The sequence below is a fragment of the Lotus japonicus genome, chromosome 6, assembly GCF_012489685.1.
Source record: "Lotus japonicus ecotype B-129 chromosome 6, LjGifu_v1.2".
In the NCBI taxonomy this organism is placed as follows: domain Eukaryota; kingdom Viridiplantae; phylum Streptophyta; class Magnoliopsida; order Fabales; family Fabaceae; genus Lotus; species Lotus japonicus.
The window spans coordinates 61,084,750-61,106,740 of NC_080046.1; the positions used below are offsets into that span (position 1 = coordinate 61,084,750).

The window sequence follows — 21,991 nt, forward strand, 5'->3', positions numbered from 1 at the left end:
TTTACCATAATTCTCATCAACATCTGAACATTCAAACACATTATTCTATCTCCAACCTCATCCTCATAAACAAACACCTATAGTCCTATTGCATACAGCAAACTCAAGAGATCAACGACCCTGCAATTAATCTCATCCCATGGTTTCCCTACAAACCTCAGCTCTTGTTTCTACTTCCTGTTCTTCTATCAGGACAGTTAACGCTGCTATCCATGTCCCTAAGCTCCCACGAGTGTCTTTCCGGGTTCCGCAATTACCAAAAACTAAGCTAGTTGAGGAATTCAATAGATCCAAAGAACAAAACAATGTTCTCACAGAGCAAACATTTGACGATTTATTACACAAAACCACTAATACCAACAAGTCAAAGGTCACTGTCGAACTCTATGCAATCTTAGAGGCTGTAGCAGACAGAATTGAAATGCACAAAAACATTGGCGAGCAGCGTGACAATTGGAACACCCTTCTTTTGAACTCCATCAACATGATGACTCTCACCGCCACAACCATGGCTGGTGTTGCCGCCACCATTGGCGACGGTGCACCACTTTTAGCTCTGAAAATATCTTCTGCTCTTTTATTTTCTGCGGCTGCAGGGATGTTGCTTATCATGAACAAGATCCAGCCCTCTCAACTCACGGAGGAGCAACGCAATGCAACTAGATTGTTTAAACAGCTCAAGTCCCACATTGAAACCACAATTGCCCTTGGCAATCCCACTGAGGAAGATGTGAAGGGTGCAATGGAGAAGGTTTTGGCCCTTGACAAAGCTTACCCACTTCCCTTGTTGGGAGCTATGCTTGAAAAATTCCCTGCAAAATTTGAACCTGCTGTTTGGTGGCCTTCAACTCAGTTCAAAAAGGAAAACAATGTAACAGTACAGAGCAGGAGAATGGGGAAAGTGAATGGATGGAGTGAAGAACTAGAAATGGAAATGAGGCAAGTTATGGAAGTGGTGAGGAGAAAGGACAGTGAGGATTATGACAGGCTTGGAAACATAGCCTTGAAAATCAACAAGACTTTGGCCATTGCTGGGCCTTTACTCACAGGAGTTGCAGCAGTGGGATCTACATTTGTGGGAAATGGTTCTTGGGCAGCCTGTGTTCCCTTAATGGCTGGCTCATTGGCTGCAGCAATTAACACTTTGGAGCATGGAGGGCAAGTAGGCATGGTGTTTGAAATGTACAGAACATCTGCAGGCTTCTTCAACATGTTGGAAACCTCAATTGAATCAACATTAGGAGAGAAAGATTTGGAGAGAAGAGAAAACGGGGAGCTCTTTGAAATGAAGATGGCTTTGCAATTGGGAAGAAGTGTATCACAGCTGAGGGAACTAGCCTCAAAATCTACCTCTTGTAGCATGGAAGGAATTGACATTGATGAATTTTCCAGCAAGCTCTTCTAACAACTTCGAGACAAACACATTCTTTTATTCTTTCATTATTTCATGTATAGTCCTCTGACATAGAAAGGAAATGTATACTATAGACTAGAGAGAATCTGATTCTGCATATACCATTTGTAACTTCAACATGTAATTGAGTAGCTGACTCCATGATTAATATTCTTTTCAAAATTTTGACAAAGCCATTTGATGTTATTGATGTTGCAAATTGAAATTCTAGATTTTTCCTCAAAAGAGGTGTAGAGATGCTGCAATGCAGTGATAAGAGGAGACCAAGACACTAATCAAAATCAAAACATTCTTAATTATATAAAACCCATATAATAAATGACCTAAAAACAAAAAACAAAAAACAACCCTAAACCAGAGAGAAAAAACCAAAAACAACACCAAAATCGCCTTGAACCAAACACTTGTACTAGAATCAAAGCCAATTAAAAACCAAAAGAAAGAACACCCCAAAGCTCTAGGGGACCGTAGTTCTTTCAATTCTATTTCAAGACCGCCAATTATCTTCTCGTCGCTTCCGTCTAACTTCAACTTTATAAACTTGCCAACAAGTCACACCTTCTTGATCTCCGTGTAGAGTAAGCACTACCAAAGTCCATGATATTTAATGTGTAGGAGAGATCCAATTGGCCCTCCTCCCAATCAAATCCTCCAATTGCCTAAGTCTCCCACCAAATAAAGATATTGTGACGACTTTTGTGATGAACATTTTGAGAGGGAAACAATCCATCGCAAGTTCTCTGACAAAAACAATTTGATGAAATAATAGAGATGAATTTAGTGACGTCTTTGAGAGGAATAATTTCCGTTGCAAACTCTCACACATTTGGAAAAAGACCATAAAAATGCTAATCCATTGCTAAGCTAGTTGTTCTGAGTGACGGCAATAGCCACAAATTATTTTCCTTCTTTAAGTTTCGTCGCTAATTCAAATTTTCTCTCTCTTTCCAGTAGCGTGATTTTCAATGCAGCTACATTAATAGTTTCAAAAAAAAAACTACATTAATTAAATTTATATGACTCTATTCACACAAATTATATTGTCAAAATTTTATATAATTAATACACTACTCACAATTTAATTTTGTTCTTCTAAAAATATAACTTTAAACACCTTTGATCGGTTGAATGTTATAGTGGTGATAGGCTGATATCAATTTCTAAGACAGAGTTTGGCGTAGTATAGCAAAATGTGAATTTATAAATGACACTCTAACACTCGAGTCAATATCTAGATAAAATAAAAATTTAAAGTCTAAAGAATAACATAAGTCACTTTATAATTTTAATGAAACATTTAATACTTCTTTTCAAATATATCATCATATTAATTTGATGGAATAGATATAAGGAACTCGATGTAAGTTTTATCCTCAAATTTATAAAAAAAAATAAAGTGAAATTTTGAAAAAGTTTATTAATTTAGAGAGAATAATTAATTGAAAAAAAGAAAAGTATAAGAATTTATAATTTTTTTTAAATAAGAGTGATTTAGAAAAGTTGATAAATCTATTTACAAATTTATTATTAGTAACATATTTTCTTAATCTTTGAGAACTAATTAAAAATAACTTATAAATAAGAACGGTAAAAACTTTTCAATTGATACAACTCATACAAGAGTAATGTCTCACTTAGAATTTGACAACTTGTAAAAAAAGTGTTAGCAATACATTCTTTTAAGGACACACTCTACTATATTTATTTTGATTTTTTTTTTATAGTCAACATGTTTTTATCAAAGCTTAAAAATTGTGTTACACTTTTGAAAAAATAAATCCATTAGCATGAATACGTTGAAGTATATCTTTAAATTGACATGTTGTTAAAATAATTCTCTTTAAAAAAGTGCCTGAGGTGAAAGGATAGAAGAAAACAACATTATACTTCTAATGTATTACGAATTTGTAAAACCTTAGTTCTTAGCTCATTCCTATTCCTAGGTAGCTCACTCCATTCTTGAATAAATTAACAAATAGTTGATGGCTTTACCACGTCCTACGTACCCTGTTGAACGTTGAAACCAGCCAAGGCAACTAGCAAGTAACCGGAAGGGGGGGTTTGAAATTGAAATTGAAATTGATATTGAAATTTATTAAGGCAGAGAGAGTCAAGTCTACGATATACAGATACGAATTAGTCCTCTTGACTTTTTCTCATCTACTCTAATCCCTTCATATATATACCATCACCACCCATTCCTTTACCATAGTTCTCATCAACATCTCAATATCCAAACCAATTATTCCATCTCCAACCTCATCCTCATAAGCACCTATAGCATACAATACAAGTATACAACAAACTCAAGAGATCAACAAACCTGCAATTAATCCAACCCCATGGTTTCCCTACAAACATCAGCTCTTGTTTCTTCTTCCTGTTCTTCTATCAGGACAGTTAGCGCAGCTATCCATGTCCCTAAACTCCCAAGATTGTCTTTCCGGGTTCCGCAATTAGCAAAAACTAAGCTGGTTGAGGAATTCAATGGAACCAAAGACAGGACCCAATTACAAAACAATGTCCTCACAGAACAAACATATGACGGTTTATTGCAAAAAACAAACAATAACACCAAGTCAAAGGTCAATATCCAACTCTATGCAATCTTGGAAGCTGTTGCTGACAGAATTGAAATGCACCAAAACATTGGCGAGCAGCGTGACAACTGGAACACTCTTCTTTTGAACTCCATCAACATGATTACTCTCACCGCCACAACCATGGCTGGTGTTGTCGCTGCCACTGGTGGTGCTGGTGCACCACTTCTGGCATTGAAACTGTCATCTGCTTTATTGTTTTCGGCGGCTACAGGGTTGTTGCTTGTCATGAACAAGATTCAGCCCTCTCAACTCACTGAGGAGCAACGAAATGCAACTAGATTGTTTAAACAACTCAAGTCCCACATCGAAACCACAATTGCAATTGGAAATCCTTCAGAGGAAGATGTGAAGAGTGCAATGGAGAAGGTTTTGGCCCTTGACAGAGCTTATCCACTTCCCCTGTTGGGTGCTATGCTTGAAAAATTCCCTGCAACATTTGAACCAGCAAGGTGGTGGCCTTCAACTCAGTTCCAAAGGGAAAACAATGTAAAAGTACAGAGCAAAAGAATGGGAAAAGTGAATGGATGGAGTGAAGAACTAGAAATGGAAATGAGGGAAGTTATGGAAGTGGTGAGGAGAAAGGACAGTGAGGATTATGACAGGCTTGGAAACATAGCCTTGAAAATCAACAAGACTTTGGCCATTGCTGGGCCCTTACTCACAGGAGTTGCAGCAGTGGGATCTACATTTGTGGGAAATGGTTCTTGGGCAGCCTTTGTTCCCCTAGTGGCTGGCTCATTGGCTGCAGCAATTAACACTTTTGAGCATGGAGGGCAAGTAGGCATGGTTTTTGAAATGTACAGAACATCTGCAGGCTTCTTCAACATGTTGGACACCTCAATTGAATCAACATTAGGAGAGAAAGATTTGGAGAGAAGAGAAAATGGGGAGCTCTTTGAAATGAAGATGGCTTTGCAATTGGGAAGAAGTGTGTCACAGCTGAGGGAACTATCCTCAAAATCTACTTCCTGTAGCTTGGAAGGAATTGACATTGATGAATTTGCCAGCAAGCTCTTCTAAGATAATCTTGAAGACAAACACATTCTTTTATTCTTTCATTATTTCATGTATAGTCCTCTGACATAGAAAGCAAATGTATACAATAGACTAGAGAGAATCTGATTCTGCATATACAATTTGTAACTTCAACATGTAATTGAGTAGCTGACTCCATGATAGATATTCTTTTCAAAATTTTGACAAAGCCATCTGTTGTTATTGATGTTGCAAACTGAAATTCCAGATTCTTCCTCAAAAGAGATGTAGAGATGCTCCAATGCAGTGATAAGAGGAGACCAAGACACCCATCAAGATCAAAACATTCTTAATTATATAAAACTCATATAATTAATGACCAAAAAACAAAAACAAAAACCAACACTAGAAAATATCCAGCCAACCACCCTGAGGAAAAAAAAAAACAAAAATAACCCTAAACCAGTGAGTAAGAACCCAAAATAACACTAAAAGAGCATACAACCAAACACTTGTACTAGAACCTAAGCCAAAAACCAAAAGAAAGAACACTCCAAAGCTCTAGGAAGCCACAACTCCTTCAATTCTATTTTAAGACTGCGAATTATTTTCTCGTCACTTCTGTCTAACTTCAGCCCCATAAATTTGCCAACAAGTCACATCTGCATCAAGTAAGCACTACCTACATACATGATATTTAATGTGTAAGAGAGATCCATTTGGCCCTCCTCCCAATCAAATCCTCCAAGAACTCGTTGCTTGATTCTTGTACCAAATAAAGATATATCCCACTACCTATATAATGTTTTCCAAATTTGCGACAACTTTTGTGATGAACATTTTGAGAGGGAAACAACCTGTCACAAGTTCTCTGACCGAAACAGTTTGATAATAGAGATGAATATAGTGACGGGTATTGGAGAGGAATATTTTCTGTCGCAAACTCACACATTCGGAAAAGGATAATGCTTGGTGGTTCGAACAGTTTCTATACGAATGCAAACAAATTACTAGCATTGGTTGAAAATTTTGGTGCCCACTAGGGTGGGGAAGTTTCAAAATGGTCCACCGGTGGACCAGGCTTTAACACCGTTAGATTTAAGAATCTTTGAATATTCTTTATTTGAATGGCTAGAATTTGATGGATGATAAAAGGGCAAAAGTGTAAACACACCCATGTTCTTCTCCCTTCTCACCGGTTCTTCATCGTTCAAAACCTCCACCTCAATCTGATAGCACCCAAGCACTGAGCTACGTACATAACATCTCAAATCAGAGACACCTTTTTGCTGAATGGTTATGGTACATTTACAAGACATGGCGAAAATTCAATAACAAGGCCCAATAACAATCCTAATTCTCTAGTTCCTAATCCCAAATCTCTTATTTTCTTCTCAAACATTATCATCTTCATCTTCTTCATACGAATTTCAGAAAAAAAAAAGTTTTTTGGAGAAAAAAGTCCCTCAGTGCTCAATTTGCAGTGCAAAAAAATGGAATATCAATGTCACAGTTTCAATCATAACCGCACAGTTTCTATCAAGAACACAAACCAGTTTCCGATCACACAGATGGTTAAAAAAACTCAAATGAAGTCCTAAGCAGGATAGTTGCTCTGAGTCCTAAGAACTAACAATATTCATATTTATCTTGACTCGATTAACGTCAAGTCGACAAAAGTTTATCCCAAGTGCAAAGATCACCTACTAATATAGAAAGGCAGCCTCATACTAAACGAAAAGTTAACAACCCTACTTCAAATCAAAAACGAAAAAAAAACCATTATCCTTCCAGATCCAAAACCAGATCCCAGATCGAAGATCCAAAACCAGATCCCGATCCTCTTCGTTCTCTCTCGCGGCCAGATCGAAGGGAGGAGGAAGAAACCCATATCGAAGAGAAGAGGAAGCAAGCCAGATCGAACCCGCACATCTTCAACCCTCGATCCTCCATGGACGACGTAAAACAGAGAAGACAGAACCCTACCCATCGCCACCTTCAACCCTCGATCTCCGGCGAATCACTCATCATTTGGAGAAACCAACACCACCATTGCACTCCCATCATCATCCGCAACAAAACCCCTCAACCAATTTTCCATTCCACCTCCCTCCGCCGTGAGCCACCGCCGGAGGTGATTTCCGGCGAGCCCGCCAACCTGCAACTGCGTTTTCCGGGCGGCGGCGACCTCTATTGAAAATGATTATCGTACTATTCTTCCAAGCCCAACACCATGTGGCTTCATCTGGGTTTGATTTGTGATGCATGGTTATGTGTGCAGAATACGCTTCTGGAATTTGGAAGGGTGGTTAGTGCTACACAACAAGTGGTTGTTGATGCCTTGTATATCATCAAGTTAGAGGTAAATGATGGTGGGAAGAAACAGGTTTATGAAGCTAAGGTTTGGGAGAAGCCATGGCTGAACTTCAAGGAGCTGCAGGAATTCAATCTCGTTGGAGATCCGAAGAATTTTCTTTTAGAATTTAATTTTTTGAGTAAAATACACTTACCCCCCTCAAGGTTTGCTAGAAAAACACTCCACCCCATTCTTATTCAAAATATACACTCCACCCCACTCATTTTATCAGGTTAACCTCTTCCAAAAAGATGCTAACGGAATATTCCATTCAAATCAAAATTATTTAATGTAAACTTATTTTTCCATTTCATTTTTTTCTGGTTATTTTTTTTTTCAGAAAAAACGTCACTTTCTAATATTTGACCAAACAAATATTCTCAATGCTTACATACTGTTGGAGCTGGTATATAAAGTAACCATGTTATAAAAATAATTCAAGAATAAATATGTATACAATAGTTTTAAATTAAAACTTATGGTAAAAGTACGTTAAACTTCCACTCCATAAAATAAAATAAAGTTATATTATTATTTTAATTAATTAATTTGGATAATACGATCGCTTTGGTAACATGTTAAATGTTAAAATATATATTACTTTTAGTAATTGAAAATCAGGGATGTTATTGATATATGATAAGAGAATTTTATTAAATAATATCTAGACATTACTCAATGAATTCATAAGCAACATTTTTTTATAAACCTAGGCAAAAGAAATTTAATTAGTATTTATTTGGTGAATTTTTAATTAGTATGAAATTAATTTCAAAATATTTTTATATACTTCACTATTTATAAAAATTCTTTATAAACTGGGTATTACTAGTAATTGTGATGTTATATTCTTTTTTGTTGAAACTAACTTTTTTTAAAAATGGAACTGACCTTAAACGATTTTTATTTGAACGTGATGTTTTTTTGAAAATAATAATAATAATAAATAACCAAAAAAAAAAGAAATGGAAAAATAAGTTTACAGTAAATAATTTTGATTTGAATAGAATATTCCGTTGGAATCTTTTGGATGGAGTTAACATGATAAAATGAGTGGGGTGGAGTGTAGATTTTGAATAAGAATGGGGTGAAGTGTTTTTCTAGCAAATCTTGAGGGGGTAAGTGTATTTTACTCTAATTTTTTTTATATTTTTATTTTGTAATTACTATTATGGTCCTTGGTCCACGGGTGGACCATTTTAAAACTTCCCTACTCGAGTGGGCACCGTAAATTTCATTATATTGGGGCCACCATCCGTGTTTTCCGTCCATGATCGATTTTAGTTGGATAACCTTAAGATTCTTATATTATGTGCCTAATTCCTTTCGTACTAACCTATGTTGCGCGGGTACGCCAAATTTTTTGTTGCTTTTCAAAAAAAGACCTAAGATGCTAATTCGTTGCTAAGCTAGTCTTATGAGTGACTACAATAGCGACAAATTATTTTCTCTCTCTAAATTTTGTCGCTAAGTAGACCTTTTCTTTCTTTCCGGCAGCGTGATTGAATTTCATCAACTTGAGTTGAGTCCAATTTCCGCTCATATAATATAAAACTCTTATCCATTAATTATCCTTTTGATAAACAAATGCTACAACGAATAGTTAGTTTATTTTCTTTTTATTTTTTTTTTGACAGCAAAAACTATTATTATTAATAGAAAATGATCTATGATAACAACCCTCTCATAGCAAAGTCCTTCCAAAACACCAACTAAAGACACACAGACCACGTCTAGCTACGAATAGTTAGTTTATTATAGTAACTTATCCATAATTTTAAAATATTTTCACATTAAAAGTATATCTACAAATGACACTTTGACACTTAAGTAAATATCTAGATTGAGAGAAACTTAAAGTTTAAAGAATAATAAATCACTTTATTGTTTCAATGAAACATTTAATACTTCTTTTCTAATATATCCTTATTCTCCATTTAAAGATATTATGAAATTTTGAAAAAAAGTTGTTAGAGTTCATTGAAAGAAACAAAAATTATATGAATTTAGAATTTTTTAAATAAATGTACCAAAAAAAAGAATTTTTTAAATAAGAGTGATTTAGAAAATTTAATAAATCTATTTACAAATTTATTATTTATAATTAATTTTCTTAATCTTAGAGAATTATTTAAAAATGATTTATAAATAGCTACTGCCGAAACTTTTCAATTGATAAAAAAGTAATCTCCCACTTAAAATTTGACAACTTGTAAACTTTGCTTTGAGGAAAAAGAGTCTTAGCAACACATTATTTTAGGACACACTCCAACATATAAATTTATTGGGATTGATTTATTTTTCAAAAATCACACATATTTTCACTCACTATTTAAAAAAATGTGTTGAGTTTTCAGAAAATAAATAAATCATATTTAGAGCATATCTTAAAAATAATGTGCTCTTAATATTTCTCTTTGAAAGAAAGTGGTTGAGGTGATAGAATAATGTTACTTACACACCTTTTTTTTAGGTGGAATGAGGAGAGAGATAAGAAGAAAAGAAAAAGTAATTAAGAGATAGAAAATATGAGATGTGATAGATGATAACAGGAAAGAGATAGAAACAAAAATAGGTGGAAATGATCAAATAAAATATTTAAAAAATGAGGTGTGTATATATCATTCTTGTGAGACGATAGGATTGAAGAAATTAAACAACAGAATTATACTTCAAATACCTCAAATATATTACCTGTCTACTTGTAAAACCTTAGCTCATTCCATTCCTAACCAAGTATAGCTAGTTCACTCCATTCTTGAATAAATTAACAAATAGTTGATGGCTTTACCACGTCCACGTCCACGTCCTACCCTGTTGAACGTTGAAACCAGCCAAAGGAAACTAGCTGGTAATTAACAGCAAGGGGGGTTTAAAATTGAAATAGAAATTTATTCCGGCGGAGAGAGTCAAGTCTACAATATACAAATACGAATTAGTCCTCTTGACTTTTTCTCATCTACTTCATATATATACCATCACTACGCACTCCTTAACCATAACTCTAATCAACACCTCAATATCCAAACCAATTATTCTATCTCCAACCTCCTCCTCATAAGCACTATCAATCATACAACAAATTCAAGAGATCAACAAACCTGCAATTAATCCAACCCATGGTTTCCCTACAAACATCAGCTCTTGTTTCTTCTTCCTGTTCTTCTATCAGGACAGTTAGCGCAGCTATCCATGTCCCTAAACTCCCAAGAGTGTCTTTCCGGGTTCCGCAATTACCAAAAACTAAGCTAGTTGAGGAATTCAATGGATCCAAAGACACAAACCAATTACAAAACAATGTCCTCACTGAACAAACATTATTTGACGGTTTATTACACAATAACAACAAGTCAAAGGTAACTGTCCAGCTCTATGCAATCTTGGAAGCTGTAGCTGACAGAATTGAAATGCACCAAAACATTGGCGAGCAGCGTGACAATTGGAACACCCTTCTTTTGAACTCCATCAACATGATTACTCTCACAGCCACAACCATGGCTGGTGTTGCCGCTGCCACTGGTGGTGCTGGTGCACCACTTCTGGCATTGAAACTGTCATCTGCTTTATTGTTTTCGGCGGCTACAGGGTTGTTGCTTGTCATGAACAAGATTCAGCCCTCTCAACTCACTGAGGAGCAACGAAATGCAACTAGATTGTTTAAACAACTCAAGTCCCACATTGAAACCTCAATTGCAATTGGAAATCCTTCAGAGGAAGATGTGAAGGGTGCAATGGAGAAGGTTTTGGCCCTTGACAGAGCTTATCCACTTCCCCTGTTGGGTGCTATGCTAGAGAAATTCCCTGCAAAGTTTGAGCCAGCTGTTTGGTGGCCTTCTACTCAGTTTCAAAGGAAAGAAAAAGCACAGGACAAGAGAATGGGGAAAATGAATGGATGGAGTGAAGAACTAGAAATGGAAATGAGGGAAGTTAAGGAAGTAGTAAAGAGAAAAGACATTGAGGATTATGACAGACTTGGAAACATTGCATTGAAGATTCACAAGAATTTGGCCATTGCTGGGCCTTTACTCACAGGCATTGCAGCAGCAGGGTCTGCATTTGTGGGAAATGGGTCATATGCAGCTTTGGTTCCACTCATGGCTGGCTCATTGGCTGCAGCAATTAACACTTTGGAGCATGGAGGGCAAGTAGGCATGGTGTTTGAAATGTACAGAACATCTGCAGGCTTCTTCAACATGTTGGAAACCTCAATTGAATCAACATTAGAAGAGAAAGATTTGGAGAGAAGAGAGAATGGGGAGCTCTTTGAAATGAAGATGGCTTTGCAATTGGGAAGAAGTGTATCACAGCTAAGGGAACTTGCCTCAAAATCAGCTTCCTATAGCATGGAAGGAATGGACATTGATGAATTTGCCAGCAAGCTCTTCTAATTAGATACTATTAAAGACTAACGCATTCTTTTATTCTTTCATTCATGTATAGTCCTCTGACATAGAAAGCAAATGTATAGTATAGACTAGAGAGAATCTGATTCTGCATATACAATTTGTAACCATTCATTCATGTAATTGAGTAGCTGACTCCATGATATACAATTTTCTTTTCACAAATTTGCTTGATTTATACTAAGGTCTCTCATTTTACTTTTTTCCTGTTATATCATAATTCTTATCTACCTCCAAAGAGTGTTACATTTCCACATATCACTTTAAACCAGGCAATGTCAATTCACTTTAATTTAAAAGGGAAAATAACCTTTTTTCCCCGGACATTGTCATCTTCCTGTTCGCCAGATAAATGTTTATCAAAAAAGAAATAAATGGCACATCAAATACTTGAAAATTTGAAGGGTTAATTGGAGTAGTAGTATGTAATGTAATAGCTGGTAATGAAGGGAACAAGTCGCACATTACCCATAAATGAAGGAGGTCAAGGAAATCTTGAAGAAGGTCAATGTTATATATATTGACTCAAGTTCTTTGTTTGAAGATCACTTTTTTAAAACATTTTAACCATGTATTTGTGTTTCATTTTCTTTCTCTTATATTTTTGTTTAAATTATTTGTAAAATGCAGTTCAAATATTTGTTTTAGAGAGTGTAGGTCTGTTAGAGCTATGAAGAGGTTGAAACAGAAGTTTATCTATTGTAAATTTTTTCACTTAAGTGTTACTATTTGATTGATTTTTTAGAGTTTTCACGAACTATTCTTGTGTTGGGCTGGCATTCCTGTTTTATTTCTCTATGACGTGGTTGTTTTTCTTGACAATGGTATTAGAGCTGATAATTTAATCGTGGTGACAAATTCAAGGATTGCTTCTGCTGAGAGCCCCGTGAAACTGTGAAAGTGTTGCTTGGACAAGTTTTAACTATGAAAGACTTAGGTAGCGTTTGGTAGACAGGTGAGAAGAGAACGGAACAGAACACATGGGTTATGTTCTGTGTTTGTCGTGTTTTTAAGATGGAACGGAACGGGACAAAAGACTCTAGGAACGGGACACTTTGGTTCCCTGAAAAAGGGTGGAACGGAACGGAACACTCTCTTAAAACTTTTGCAAGTTCAAAAATATCCCTAATTTATATTTGAAATTTTATGTATCTAAATAGTTTAAAATCACTTATAAAATTGAAAGCACTTATTATATTTGTAGACAAAGTTAAATAAAAATCTACATTTTCAAAAAAATCACTTAAAATAAAATCAATTATTTTTTTCAAAAGTAAAATCACTTTTTGTAAGCAATGATAAATGAGCCAATTAGAGTGCGTTTGATTCAACTTATTTTGGAAAAATCACTTTTTAATAAAAAAATCACTTTTAAAATCAAAAAAATCACTTTTTTAATCAAATATAACTTTTTGTGTTTGTTTCAGCTGAAGCTGAAAACAGATTATTTGAAACAGTTACTTTAGCTTATCATGAAAATCTATGATGATAGATGAGAGGAGATAAAAAAAGTGATTTTAATTAGAGTAATCAAACACGAATCAACTTAATTAAAATAAAATCAATTATTTTTTCAAAAGTAAAATCAGTTTTTGTAAGCAATGATAAACAAGTCAATTAGAATGCGTTTAATTCAACTTATTTTGGAAAAATCACTTATTGTGTTTGTTTCAGCTGAAGCTGAAAACAAATTATTTGAAACAGTTACTTTAGCTTATAATGAAAATCTATGATGATAAATGGGGGAGTAAAAAAAAGTGATTTTAATTAGAGTAGTCGAACACGAATCAACTTATACTTTTCTCAAAATCTCTTAAAAAAATTATAGTTAAAAATCAATATTTTTAATCTAAATAAACGCACTTAAAATAGCTTAAATAGATAATTAGGTTTCTGCTTTTTTCAATACCATACTGAAACAACTTAAATAATATATAAGTGATTATTTTAAAGAAATAAGTGATTATTTCATGAAGTAAGCAATAACAAACGGTTTCTATGAAAAATGTTCAATTGAGTTCAATTTGTTTTCCTCAATCAAATATTAAACATGCAGGGTTACATATGTAATTAAAATCATGGTTCTGTTCTATTGACTTAGAGTTACCAAACACAACACATAGAACATTATTGTCATGTTCCATCCTATTCTGTCTCGTTCCGTTCTGTTCTGTCATGTTCCGTTCCGTCACCAAACGCTATCTTAGTATTTAAACACATTCATTGTGATAATCAATCTCTCTTTCCTAGGAACAAAGTTTCTTGTCTACACACAACTGCGATGTCAAAGTTTTCATGTGGTGTGATAAAGAATTGGATGGAAGAGTCAATTTTGACTTGTGGAGAATACAAGCCATTGATGTATTAATGAAATCAAGATTACAATAGGCGTACATGGGCATGTAAAGAATAATCTTGGTGGCACACACAAACATTGGTCAATATTGATGTAAGATGGGTCGTGATCGATAGCACATGACCATTGACATGAAATGCTTCACTCATGACCTATGGATGTTGCATTTCATGATCGATGAAAGTCAAGTAAAGCATGAGGTATTTTTAATACATGTAGACTATTTTGGTAAACTATTGACAATCTTAGGGAGGTATTTTTACTACGGTTATTAACCGTCGGAAATGTGTATGGCAACTTTTTAAAAATCATCAATGATTATTTGTGACGAGCCCAATTCGATGGATTTCAGACTATTTGTAAAATGTAAATTTATATTACCAACATCTTATGTCCATCAGTAATCAACATTTTTATTGTGGTGTAAGCTAAACTAGAATATACAACCCCAAAAAATATCCATTTTTGAAGGGTTTTACACTCGTAAAAAAGAAAGAATTTAAGACATAATTCGTATGGCCAAAGACACTTCAAAGTTAAAGACATTATCGAATGGAGAAATAGTCATAACCAGCATGTATTGAAAAGTAAAAATCACTAGTTGAAAAAGAAGAACGGGCTATTGGAGGAAATAATAATGTAGAAATAGTCATAGTCAATATTATTGAAAAAGTAAAATTCACTAATTGAAAAAAATTAACAAATGACTATTAGAGGAAAAAAAAAAGAGCTAGTTCATATAACATTAATCTTTTAATAAAACTTAATAAACTACTACTTTTTTGTCTAGCTCTACACTATATTGAATATCACATGTCATGTCTTATTGTTCTTTCATCTCTTCCTATCCTTCCCCTCATTGTAAAATTTTAAATTTCTATTATTAACCACAATCATGCCTTTAATGGATGGTTTGATACATTTCCAATCCCCTTTAATATACATCTGAAAGTTTAAATTCCACTTTATGAGGCAGAAAACATGGAAGGAACCTTCGTATGAAGAAAAAATGGAAGCAAACATATAGTTTGTTGTATGCTATCTCTTTCGTCTTGCATGTATGTAAGGTGGTGCAGCCTTGTTTGTGGTTTATTTACTACGTGGTCACATGTTTGAGCCCCAAACCAAGGCACGAGGCTTGGAATTTTGAATAGAGACCTCATCAAACAGAAAAGTCAATCATGGGTTTCCTCCTTATTTGATTCTGACTTCTTCCCGCCCTCTCCTTAATTTGGTAATTCCTCAATACTATAAATATGGCTACACACCAAATTAACATTTAAAACATCTTCCTCAACTCCACAATCCTAAACACAAATTAGCAAACACTCATTCAGAAAAAGCTTCAATAATTCAACAAATTAACCCATCATGGTCTTGGCTTCCATCCAATCCTCAGTTCTACTTTCTTGCTATCAACCTCAACCAACCTTGTCTTCAAAGAGAGTTGTAAATGCCACAATCCATGTCCCAAAACACACTAGAGTCGGATTTTCAGTTCCAAAGATTCATGCCAGAAAGCTGGTTGAGGAATTAAAACAAAAATCAGACACCACCCCATTATTAGAAAAAAATGTCAGCAGCAGCAGCTCTACAAATTCTGAGGCTTCTGTTAAACTCTATGCAATCTTGGAGGATGTAGCTGACAGAATTGAAATGCATAATAACATTGGCGAGCAACGTGACAATTGGAACACCCTCCTTTTGAACTCCATCAACATGATCACTCTAACTGCCACAACCTTGGCTGGTGTTGCCGCCACCACTGGAGCCGGTGCGCCGCTTTTAGCTTTGAAACTTTCCTCTGCTCTGTTGTTTTCAGCAGCCACAGGGCTGTTGCTTGTCATGAACAAGATCCAGCCTTCTCAACTCACAGAGGAGCAAAGAAATGCCACAAGATTGTTTAAACAGCTCAAGTCCCACATCGAAACCACAATTGCAATTGGAAATCCTTCAGAGGAGTATATAAAGGGTGCAATGGAAAAGGTTCTGGCTCTTGACAAAGCTTACCCACTTCCCTTGTTGGGGAAAATGCTTGAAAAATTCCCTGCAAAGTTTGAACCTGCTGTTTGGTGGCCTTCTTCTCAGTTCCAAAAAAGGGAAAATAAAAAATCCCAGAGAGTAAAAGAAGAGGGTGAGAGAATGGGGAAAATGAATGGATGGAATGAAGAACTTGAAATGGAAATGAGGGAAGTTGTGGAAGTGGTGAAGAGAAAGGACATTGAAGATTATGACAGGCTTGGAAACATTGCCTTGAAGATTCACAAGAATTTGGCCATTGCTGGGCCTTTACTCACAGGCATTGCTGCAGCAGGGTCTGCATTTGTTGGCAATGGTTCTTGGGCAGCTTTGGTTCCACTCATGGCTGGCTCATTGGCTGCTGCAATTAACACTTTTGAGCATGGAGGGCAAGTAGGCATGGTGTTTGAAATGTACAGAACATCTGCAGGCTTCTTCAACATGGTAGAAACCTCAATTGAATCAACATTAGAAGAGAAAGATTTGGAAAGAAGAGAAAATGGGGAACTCTTTGAAATGAATATGGCTTTGCAATTGGGAAGAAGTGTATCACAGCTGAGGGAACTTGCCTCAAAATCAGCTTCCTATCGTATGGAAGGAGTTGTTGACATAGACGAATTTGCCAGCAAGCTATTTTAGGACAAACATTTGTTAATTTTAGATACATCTTATTCTTTCATTCTTTGTAATTTCTAAAGTAGATAAGGAATTGTTTTTAGATTAATACACATGTACACTTCTTAGGGAAATAATTCTTTTTTTGAATATGATTATTAAACACAACCAATTAAAAATTTTAATGTATGATCTTCTATGATAATTATTTTTGAATTTGTTCTTGCAACATTTCTATTTTAAATATAAATAGTAATGAACTCTAGAGGATCCTAGTCCATGCATGCGTACTGAATCTAAGAGTTGAAAGTTGTAGATCTTTAACTCAAATCTACAAAACAGAAGAATTAATTAAATTAAATGTCAATGTTAATCAAATTATATTCTTTGGTTGAATCTGTCTAATTAATCAACTAATTTTTATTCAAACAATACATTTTGAAGAATGAACTTAAGCAGGAAACAACCTGAAGGGTTTATTTATCTTTAACATTTGCAATCCACATACTTTTCCTTCTGACCAAAGACAGTTTGTATTATTAATCAATTTACATCATTTTCACTCATTTTTTCTTTTTATCTCTCTCTTCATTCGATCTCTATCACATTATCTATCATATATCTAATTTCTTCTTTATCTACGAGGTGGAATTGGATGGTGAACAAACAATTATTTTGTTTGTAGTTTAGTTACTTATTATCATAACTTTTTTTAATTGTCAGTTTCATATATAACTCATTTGATTAAAGACGAGAAGAGGTCCCAAAAAGACGAGAAGAGGTACAGCTGGGCTAATTTTTGCAGCCAAAAGACTTGCAATTCCAAAGGATGAAGAAGTTTACTTTGGACAGCGAAATTTATAGTTAATTGGCAGCACTTTGACAGTTTGACCTCCATGGTATTTCTGTTTTATTTTCTGGTCAACTATGGATTCTATTTTCAAACTCGAGAATATATAAACTATATAGGACCAGGTAAAAGCCTTTGCCTTCAAGAATGAACTGAACATTTACTAAAAATCTTCGGATGGCATATGGCATCCGTATATGGCTTCTGGCAGTGAAGTATCCATGATTTTTTCATTGGAGGAGGAGGAGGTAGAATAAAATTATAAAATATCTATAAAATCTTTGAGGTTTATTTTTACAAGAGGAAGATTAAAAGCAACAAGAAAAGCTAACTACAACATCTAAATACAGCGATACATAAACAAAAGAAGGAGGGTTGCTCTATATCCGAATCTGGGATCCCAGTCTTCTCTCATTGTGCTCAAAATCTTTGAGGTGAGAGGTTGATTAAGAATAAAAGAAAAAAAAATCTTTTAGTTTATTAATTTTGTAAGATGAATCCAATTGATTTTCCAAAGAAGAAAAAAATAAATGTCAATTTTAGAAATTATTTTGAAACAAATTAAGTTGTTCTGCTTACGTGTCATTAACTTTGACCAATCAGCGGTTCAGTAATGAGTCTAATTAACTAAGGATTGACCACGTGAAAATTTTCAATTTTCACATATTTTTAGTCTCAAAGAATTTTTAAAATCATATTACAATGACTAAAAATGATGCGAATAAGTCAACATAGTTGTTGATTAGACTCGTCATTGAACAAATGATTTATCAAAATAGATTTACATAATTTGATTAAAAAAATACACAAGATGACTTGTAAATGATTTTTCTTTTTTAATCCAATTTGGTTCATCTTACAAAGTGTGAGATTTAAAACATATTTTCACCCCAAAAAAATTATATATAAAAATATATATAGTTGATTTAAATAAATTAAAATTCTTATGAGTTGTCTGTCATCCTTAGATACACTCTGGCTAATAGATACAATTATGATATAAAGACAAAATGAAAGTGTAAGATAAGATAATTGACTAAAAAATGTCATGGGTACCTACGATTTTACGGATATCCAATTTATGGATATCCAATTAACTACCTCAAATTTTTTACAACATTAATGTTAGTGATAGTTAAAACTTTCACTAAATGATATCTCAATTGGATTGTACATAACTACATATATAATCATCCTACCCTACTCAAGATAATAGGGAGATTAGGGTCGGCCCAACAATATATGAGGCCTAAAACAAATTTTTAAAGTGAGACATTTTTTTTGACTTAGTATTAATGCTTTTTTTTTTTTTGCTTTTTTACTTAGTAAAAAAATTATTTTGAGGCATTTTTTACTTAAGTAAAATTTATTATTTTTTGGAGGCCTAAAACCCTTGGTTAAGTGATTTTACCCTTGGGCCGTCCCTAGGAGAAACAAAAAGATAAGTTAGAGGATAATAAAATGGTTGATATGTTGAAGAAAAAGACAGTATTATAAAAAATATGTTACAGAAATTGATTAATTCTTTGAGACTGTGAATTTATTACTATATAAAAAATAACTCATACTTGAACTGCAAGATTAGTGTACTCTGTTGTCTGCTTCCTATGTAATTGATGCGAAAGTACTGTAGACCATTTACATTTAGAATGTTAATCTTCACATCTCAACGCCGTAAGCATACATCATGGTGAGACCAGGCCATTTCTCCACAATTTTGAACAGGAACAGGTCATACATGACATAAGCGATTAGTGGACCAAATCACCTGCTTAATAATTATTTTTTCTCCATATCTAGCAGCTTGGTTTTTACTATAAATACACATGCAACCTTCTCACTATCTGCATTATCAAATCCAAAATCTAGCAATCTCTGAGATGATGATTTCTTTACAATCTCCAGCCCTACAACTTAACACGTTATCTTCTTGTTCCTCCTCCTCTTCTTCTTCATCTTTAAAGCGAATCAAATGTTCTTTCAATCTCCCCAAACTACCCAGAATCTCTGTCTCTGTTCCAAAAGCACTTATGAGAAGTATGGTTGAGGAAATTAACAGATTCAATGACAAAGCCCCATTGTTGAAAGAGAATGATAATACTATCAAAACACTACATGATGCTGGTGATAATCATTTGAATTCTGTTAATTCTAAAGCCATCACTCAACTTTATGCAATTTTAGAAGCTGTAGCAGACAGAATTGAAATGCACAACAACGTTGCTCTACAACGTGACAATTGGAACACCCTTCTGTTAAACTCCATCAACATGATCACTCTCACGGCTTCAACCATGGCTGGTGTTGCCGGCGTTGGAAGTGAACCAATTTTGGCTCTGAAACTTTCATCTGCTCTGTTGTTCTCTGCAGCCACAGGGATGTTACTTGTGATGAACAAAATCCAACCGTCGCAACTTACAGAGGAACAGAGGAATGCTACAAGGTTGTTCAAGAAGCTCAAGTCCTACATCGAAACCACAATCGCAATTGGAAATCCCACTGAGGAAGATGTGAAGGGTGCAATGGAGAAGGTTTTGGCGCTTGACAAAGCCTATCCACTTCCCTTGTTGGGAGCAATGCTTGAAAAGTTCCCTGCAAAGTTTGAACCAGCTAGGTGGTGGCCTTCTCAGCAGAGAAGTAACAATGAGAAACAGAGCATGGACATTAAGAACAGGAATGGATGGAACAGGGAATTGGAAAAGGAAATGAAGGAGGTAATTGAAGTGGTAAAGAGAAAAGATATGGAGGATTATGAGAGATTGGGGAACCTGGCTTTAAAGATTAACAAGGCTTTAGCTATTTCAGGACCTTTGCTCACTGGAATTGCAGCTGTTGGTTCTGTTTTTGCAGGGGATCATGGATCATTGCCTGCTCTGGTTCCAGTTCTTGCTGGTGCTTTGGCCACAGTTGTTAATTCATTTGAGCATGGAGGGCAAGTTGGAATGGTGTTTGAAATGTATAGAAACTGTGGTGGATTTTTCCAGCTTTTGGAAGAGACCATTGAAGCCACAATTGAAGAGAAAGACTTGGAGAAGAGAGAAAATGGGGAGCTATTTGAAATGAAGATGGCTTTGCAGCTGGGAAGAAGTGTGTCTCAGCTAAGAGAACTTGCCTCAAAATCTGCTTCCTGTCGTGTACAAGGAAGCGAGATAGATGAACTCGCTAGCAAACTCTTTTAGTTAATTAAGATCAACATTCTTGATTGATTTCTTCATTACATCTTTACTTAGCCATTCTTTCAATTTGTTTATAATGTTGATGTATATAATACACTGTCATCTGATCTAGAGGAATGAGAGTCTACTAGATTAAAAAAGTAATGTTTAGGTGTAGATATGAGATGTTTTGTACAAAATCAGACTGAAAAAGATGTTAGCTTATATCTTACCCACATCCAATGAATATATTTGTTAGCGGCCGTTTTAAACTGCCAGTAATATTTATGATGATTACAACCATATACTCATACGTCGATTGAATGTGGAATTTCCGCTAAAATTTCTATGCAGATGTATAATTGCTTAATCTTATCGCTTTACCACATGTCCACATTAATAGTGGTCCTCAATTTTTTTATTTTATTTTAGCATATAATCAACCATTGACTGTTATAGTTTTCAAATAAAGACCAAGGGAAATCTTGCTTGTTTGAATAGATATAGAGTTGCAGACTGAGCTTATTGAAATCCCTATTTTAGTTAAATTAAAAGAACATTTCAACCTTGTTAATTAAGTGTTGATATTAATATATTATCATATAATAATGGGAAATGGTGGGTTCACTATGCATATTTGTAAGGGGCTTGTTGAAATTGTGGTTTTTTTTGTAGCTCCCAATCTACAAGGCTCAAAAGGATAATTACAAAGCCCACCACAATGCAAGAGTAGGCCAAAGCCCATAAAAATGATATTAAAGTAGTTTTTATTCTACTGAAAAGTTAAGACAAATGTTCACAATTCTTATGAACACTCCAAAGCTAAATTGGATGTCTACTGAGTTATTTTTGACTTAGAAGTTAAAACAAATATGTTCTCCAACATAAGATAACGGTAAAAGATGACTCGTATCTAAAGTTGTAGATGTCATTTTGATATGAAATTAGTGACAATTTACAATAAGGTTGTCATCTACAATACGATGCTCTAGTGAAGAAATAGTTTTTTTTCTTCTTCTGCCAAGCTTGTTCAAGGTTTGTCTGCATGTGATTTCTCTATTTTCAACTCTTTACTTGGGACCCTGGGTTCTCGGAGACATGTTTTCTTTGAGGTTTCTTTTGATGTTGTGTTTGAGCAGATGATAACCGTGGGTTGATTTTGTTGTTTGTCGTGCTGCTGGAGTGGTGGAGGGTTTGGCTGAACTTAATTGCCAAATTCATCAACGAAAATAAAAAGATATTCAT

At 34.7% G+C, this 21,991-nt stretch overlaps 5 protein-coding genes across 5 annotated transcripts; all 5 read left to right on the forward strand.

The window, feature by feature from the left end:
- LOC130721894 (probable F-box protein At4g22030) lies at positions 1-1,586 on the forward strand. The gene has a single exon (XM_057572487.1). It carries the CDS (start codon positions 140-142, stop codon positions 1,403-1,405), a length of 1,266 nt encoding a protein of 421 aa, XP_057428470.1. The 5' UTR covers positions 1-139; the 3' UTR covers positions 1,406-1,586.
- Positions 1,587-3,628: 2,042 nt separating this feature from the next.
- Positions 3,629-5,225, forward strand: LOC130721932 (probable F-box protein At4g22030). The gene has a single exon (XM_057572519.1). The coding sequence runs from the start codon at positions 3,757-3,759 to the stop codon at positions 5,035-5,037; it is 1,281 nt and encodes a 426-aa protein (XP_057428502.1). The 5' UTR covers positions 3,629-3,756; the 3' UTR covers positions 5,038-5,225.
- A 5,142-nt stretch (positions 5,226-10,367) lies between these two features.
- Positions 10,368-11,916, forward strand: LOC130723705 (probable F-box protein At4g22030). The gene has a single exon (XM_057574831.1). It carries the CDS (start codon positions 10,468-10,470, stop codon positions 11,734-11,736), a length of 1,269 nt encoding a protein of 422 aa, XP_057430814.1. The 5' UTR covers positions 10,368-10,467; the 3' UTR covers positions 11,737-11,916.
- A 3,517-nt stretch (positions 11,917-15,433) lies between these two features.
- LOC130724723 (probable F-box protein At4g22030) lies at positions 15,434-16,837 on the forward strand. Its single transcript, XM_057576012.1, has one exon. It carries the CDS (start codon positions 15,479-15,481, stop codon positions 16,763-16,765), a length of 1,287 nt encoding a protein of 428 aa, XP_057431995.1. The 5' UTR covers positions 15,434-15,478; the 3' UTR covers positions 16,766-16,837.
- A 2,529-nt stretch (positions 16,838-19,366) lies between these two features.
- Positions 19,367-21,049, forward strand: LOC130727036 (probable F-box protein At4g22030). Its single transcript, XM_057578368.1, has one exon. The coding sequence runs from the start codon at positions 19,418-19,420 to the stop codon at positions 20,768-20,770; it is 1,353 nt and encodes a 450-aa protein (XP_057434351.1). The 5' UTR covers positions 19,367-19,417; the 3' UTR covers positions 20,771-21,049.
- The last annotated feature ends 942 nt before the right edge of the window (positions 21,050-21,991 follow it).

Bases quoted from the DNA above. Each gene is read 5' to 3' on its own strand.
- LOC130727036 (XM_057578368.1), top strand. From the start codon at position 19,418: ATGCAACCTTCTCACTATCTGCATTATCAAATCCAAAATCTAGCAATC.
- LOC130724723 (XM_057576012.1), top strand. From the start codon at position 15,479: ATGGTCTTGGCTTCCATCCAATCCTCAGTTCTACTTTCTTGCTATCAA.
- LOC130721894 (XM_057572487.1), top strand. From the start codon at position 140: ATGGTTTCCCTACAAACCTCAGCTCTTGTTTCTACTTCCTGTTCTTCT.
- LOC130723705 (XM_057574831.1), top strand. From the start codon at position 10,468: ATGGTTTCCCTACAAACATCAGCTCTTGTTTCTTCTTCCTGTTCTTCT.
- LOC130721932 (XM_057572519.1), top strand. From the start codon at position 3,757: ATGGTTTCCCTACAAACATCAGCTCTTGTTTCTTCTTCCTGTTCTTCT.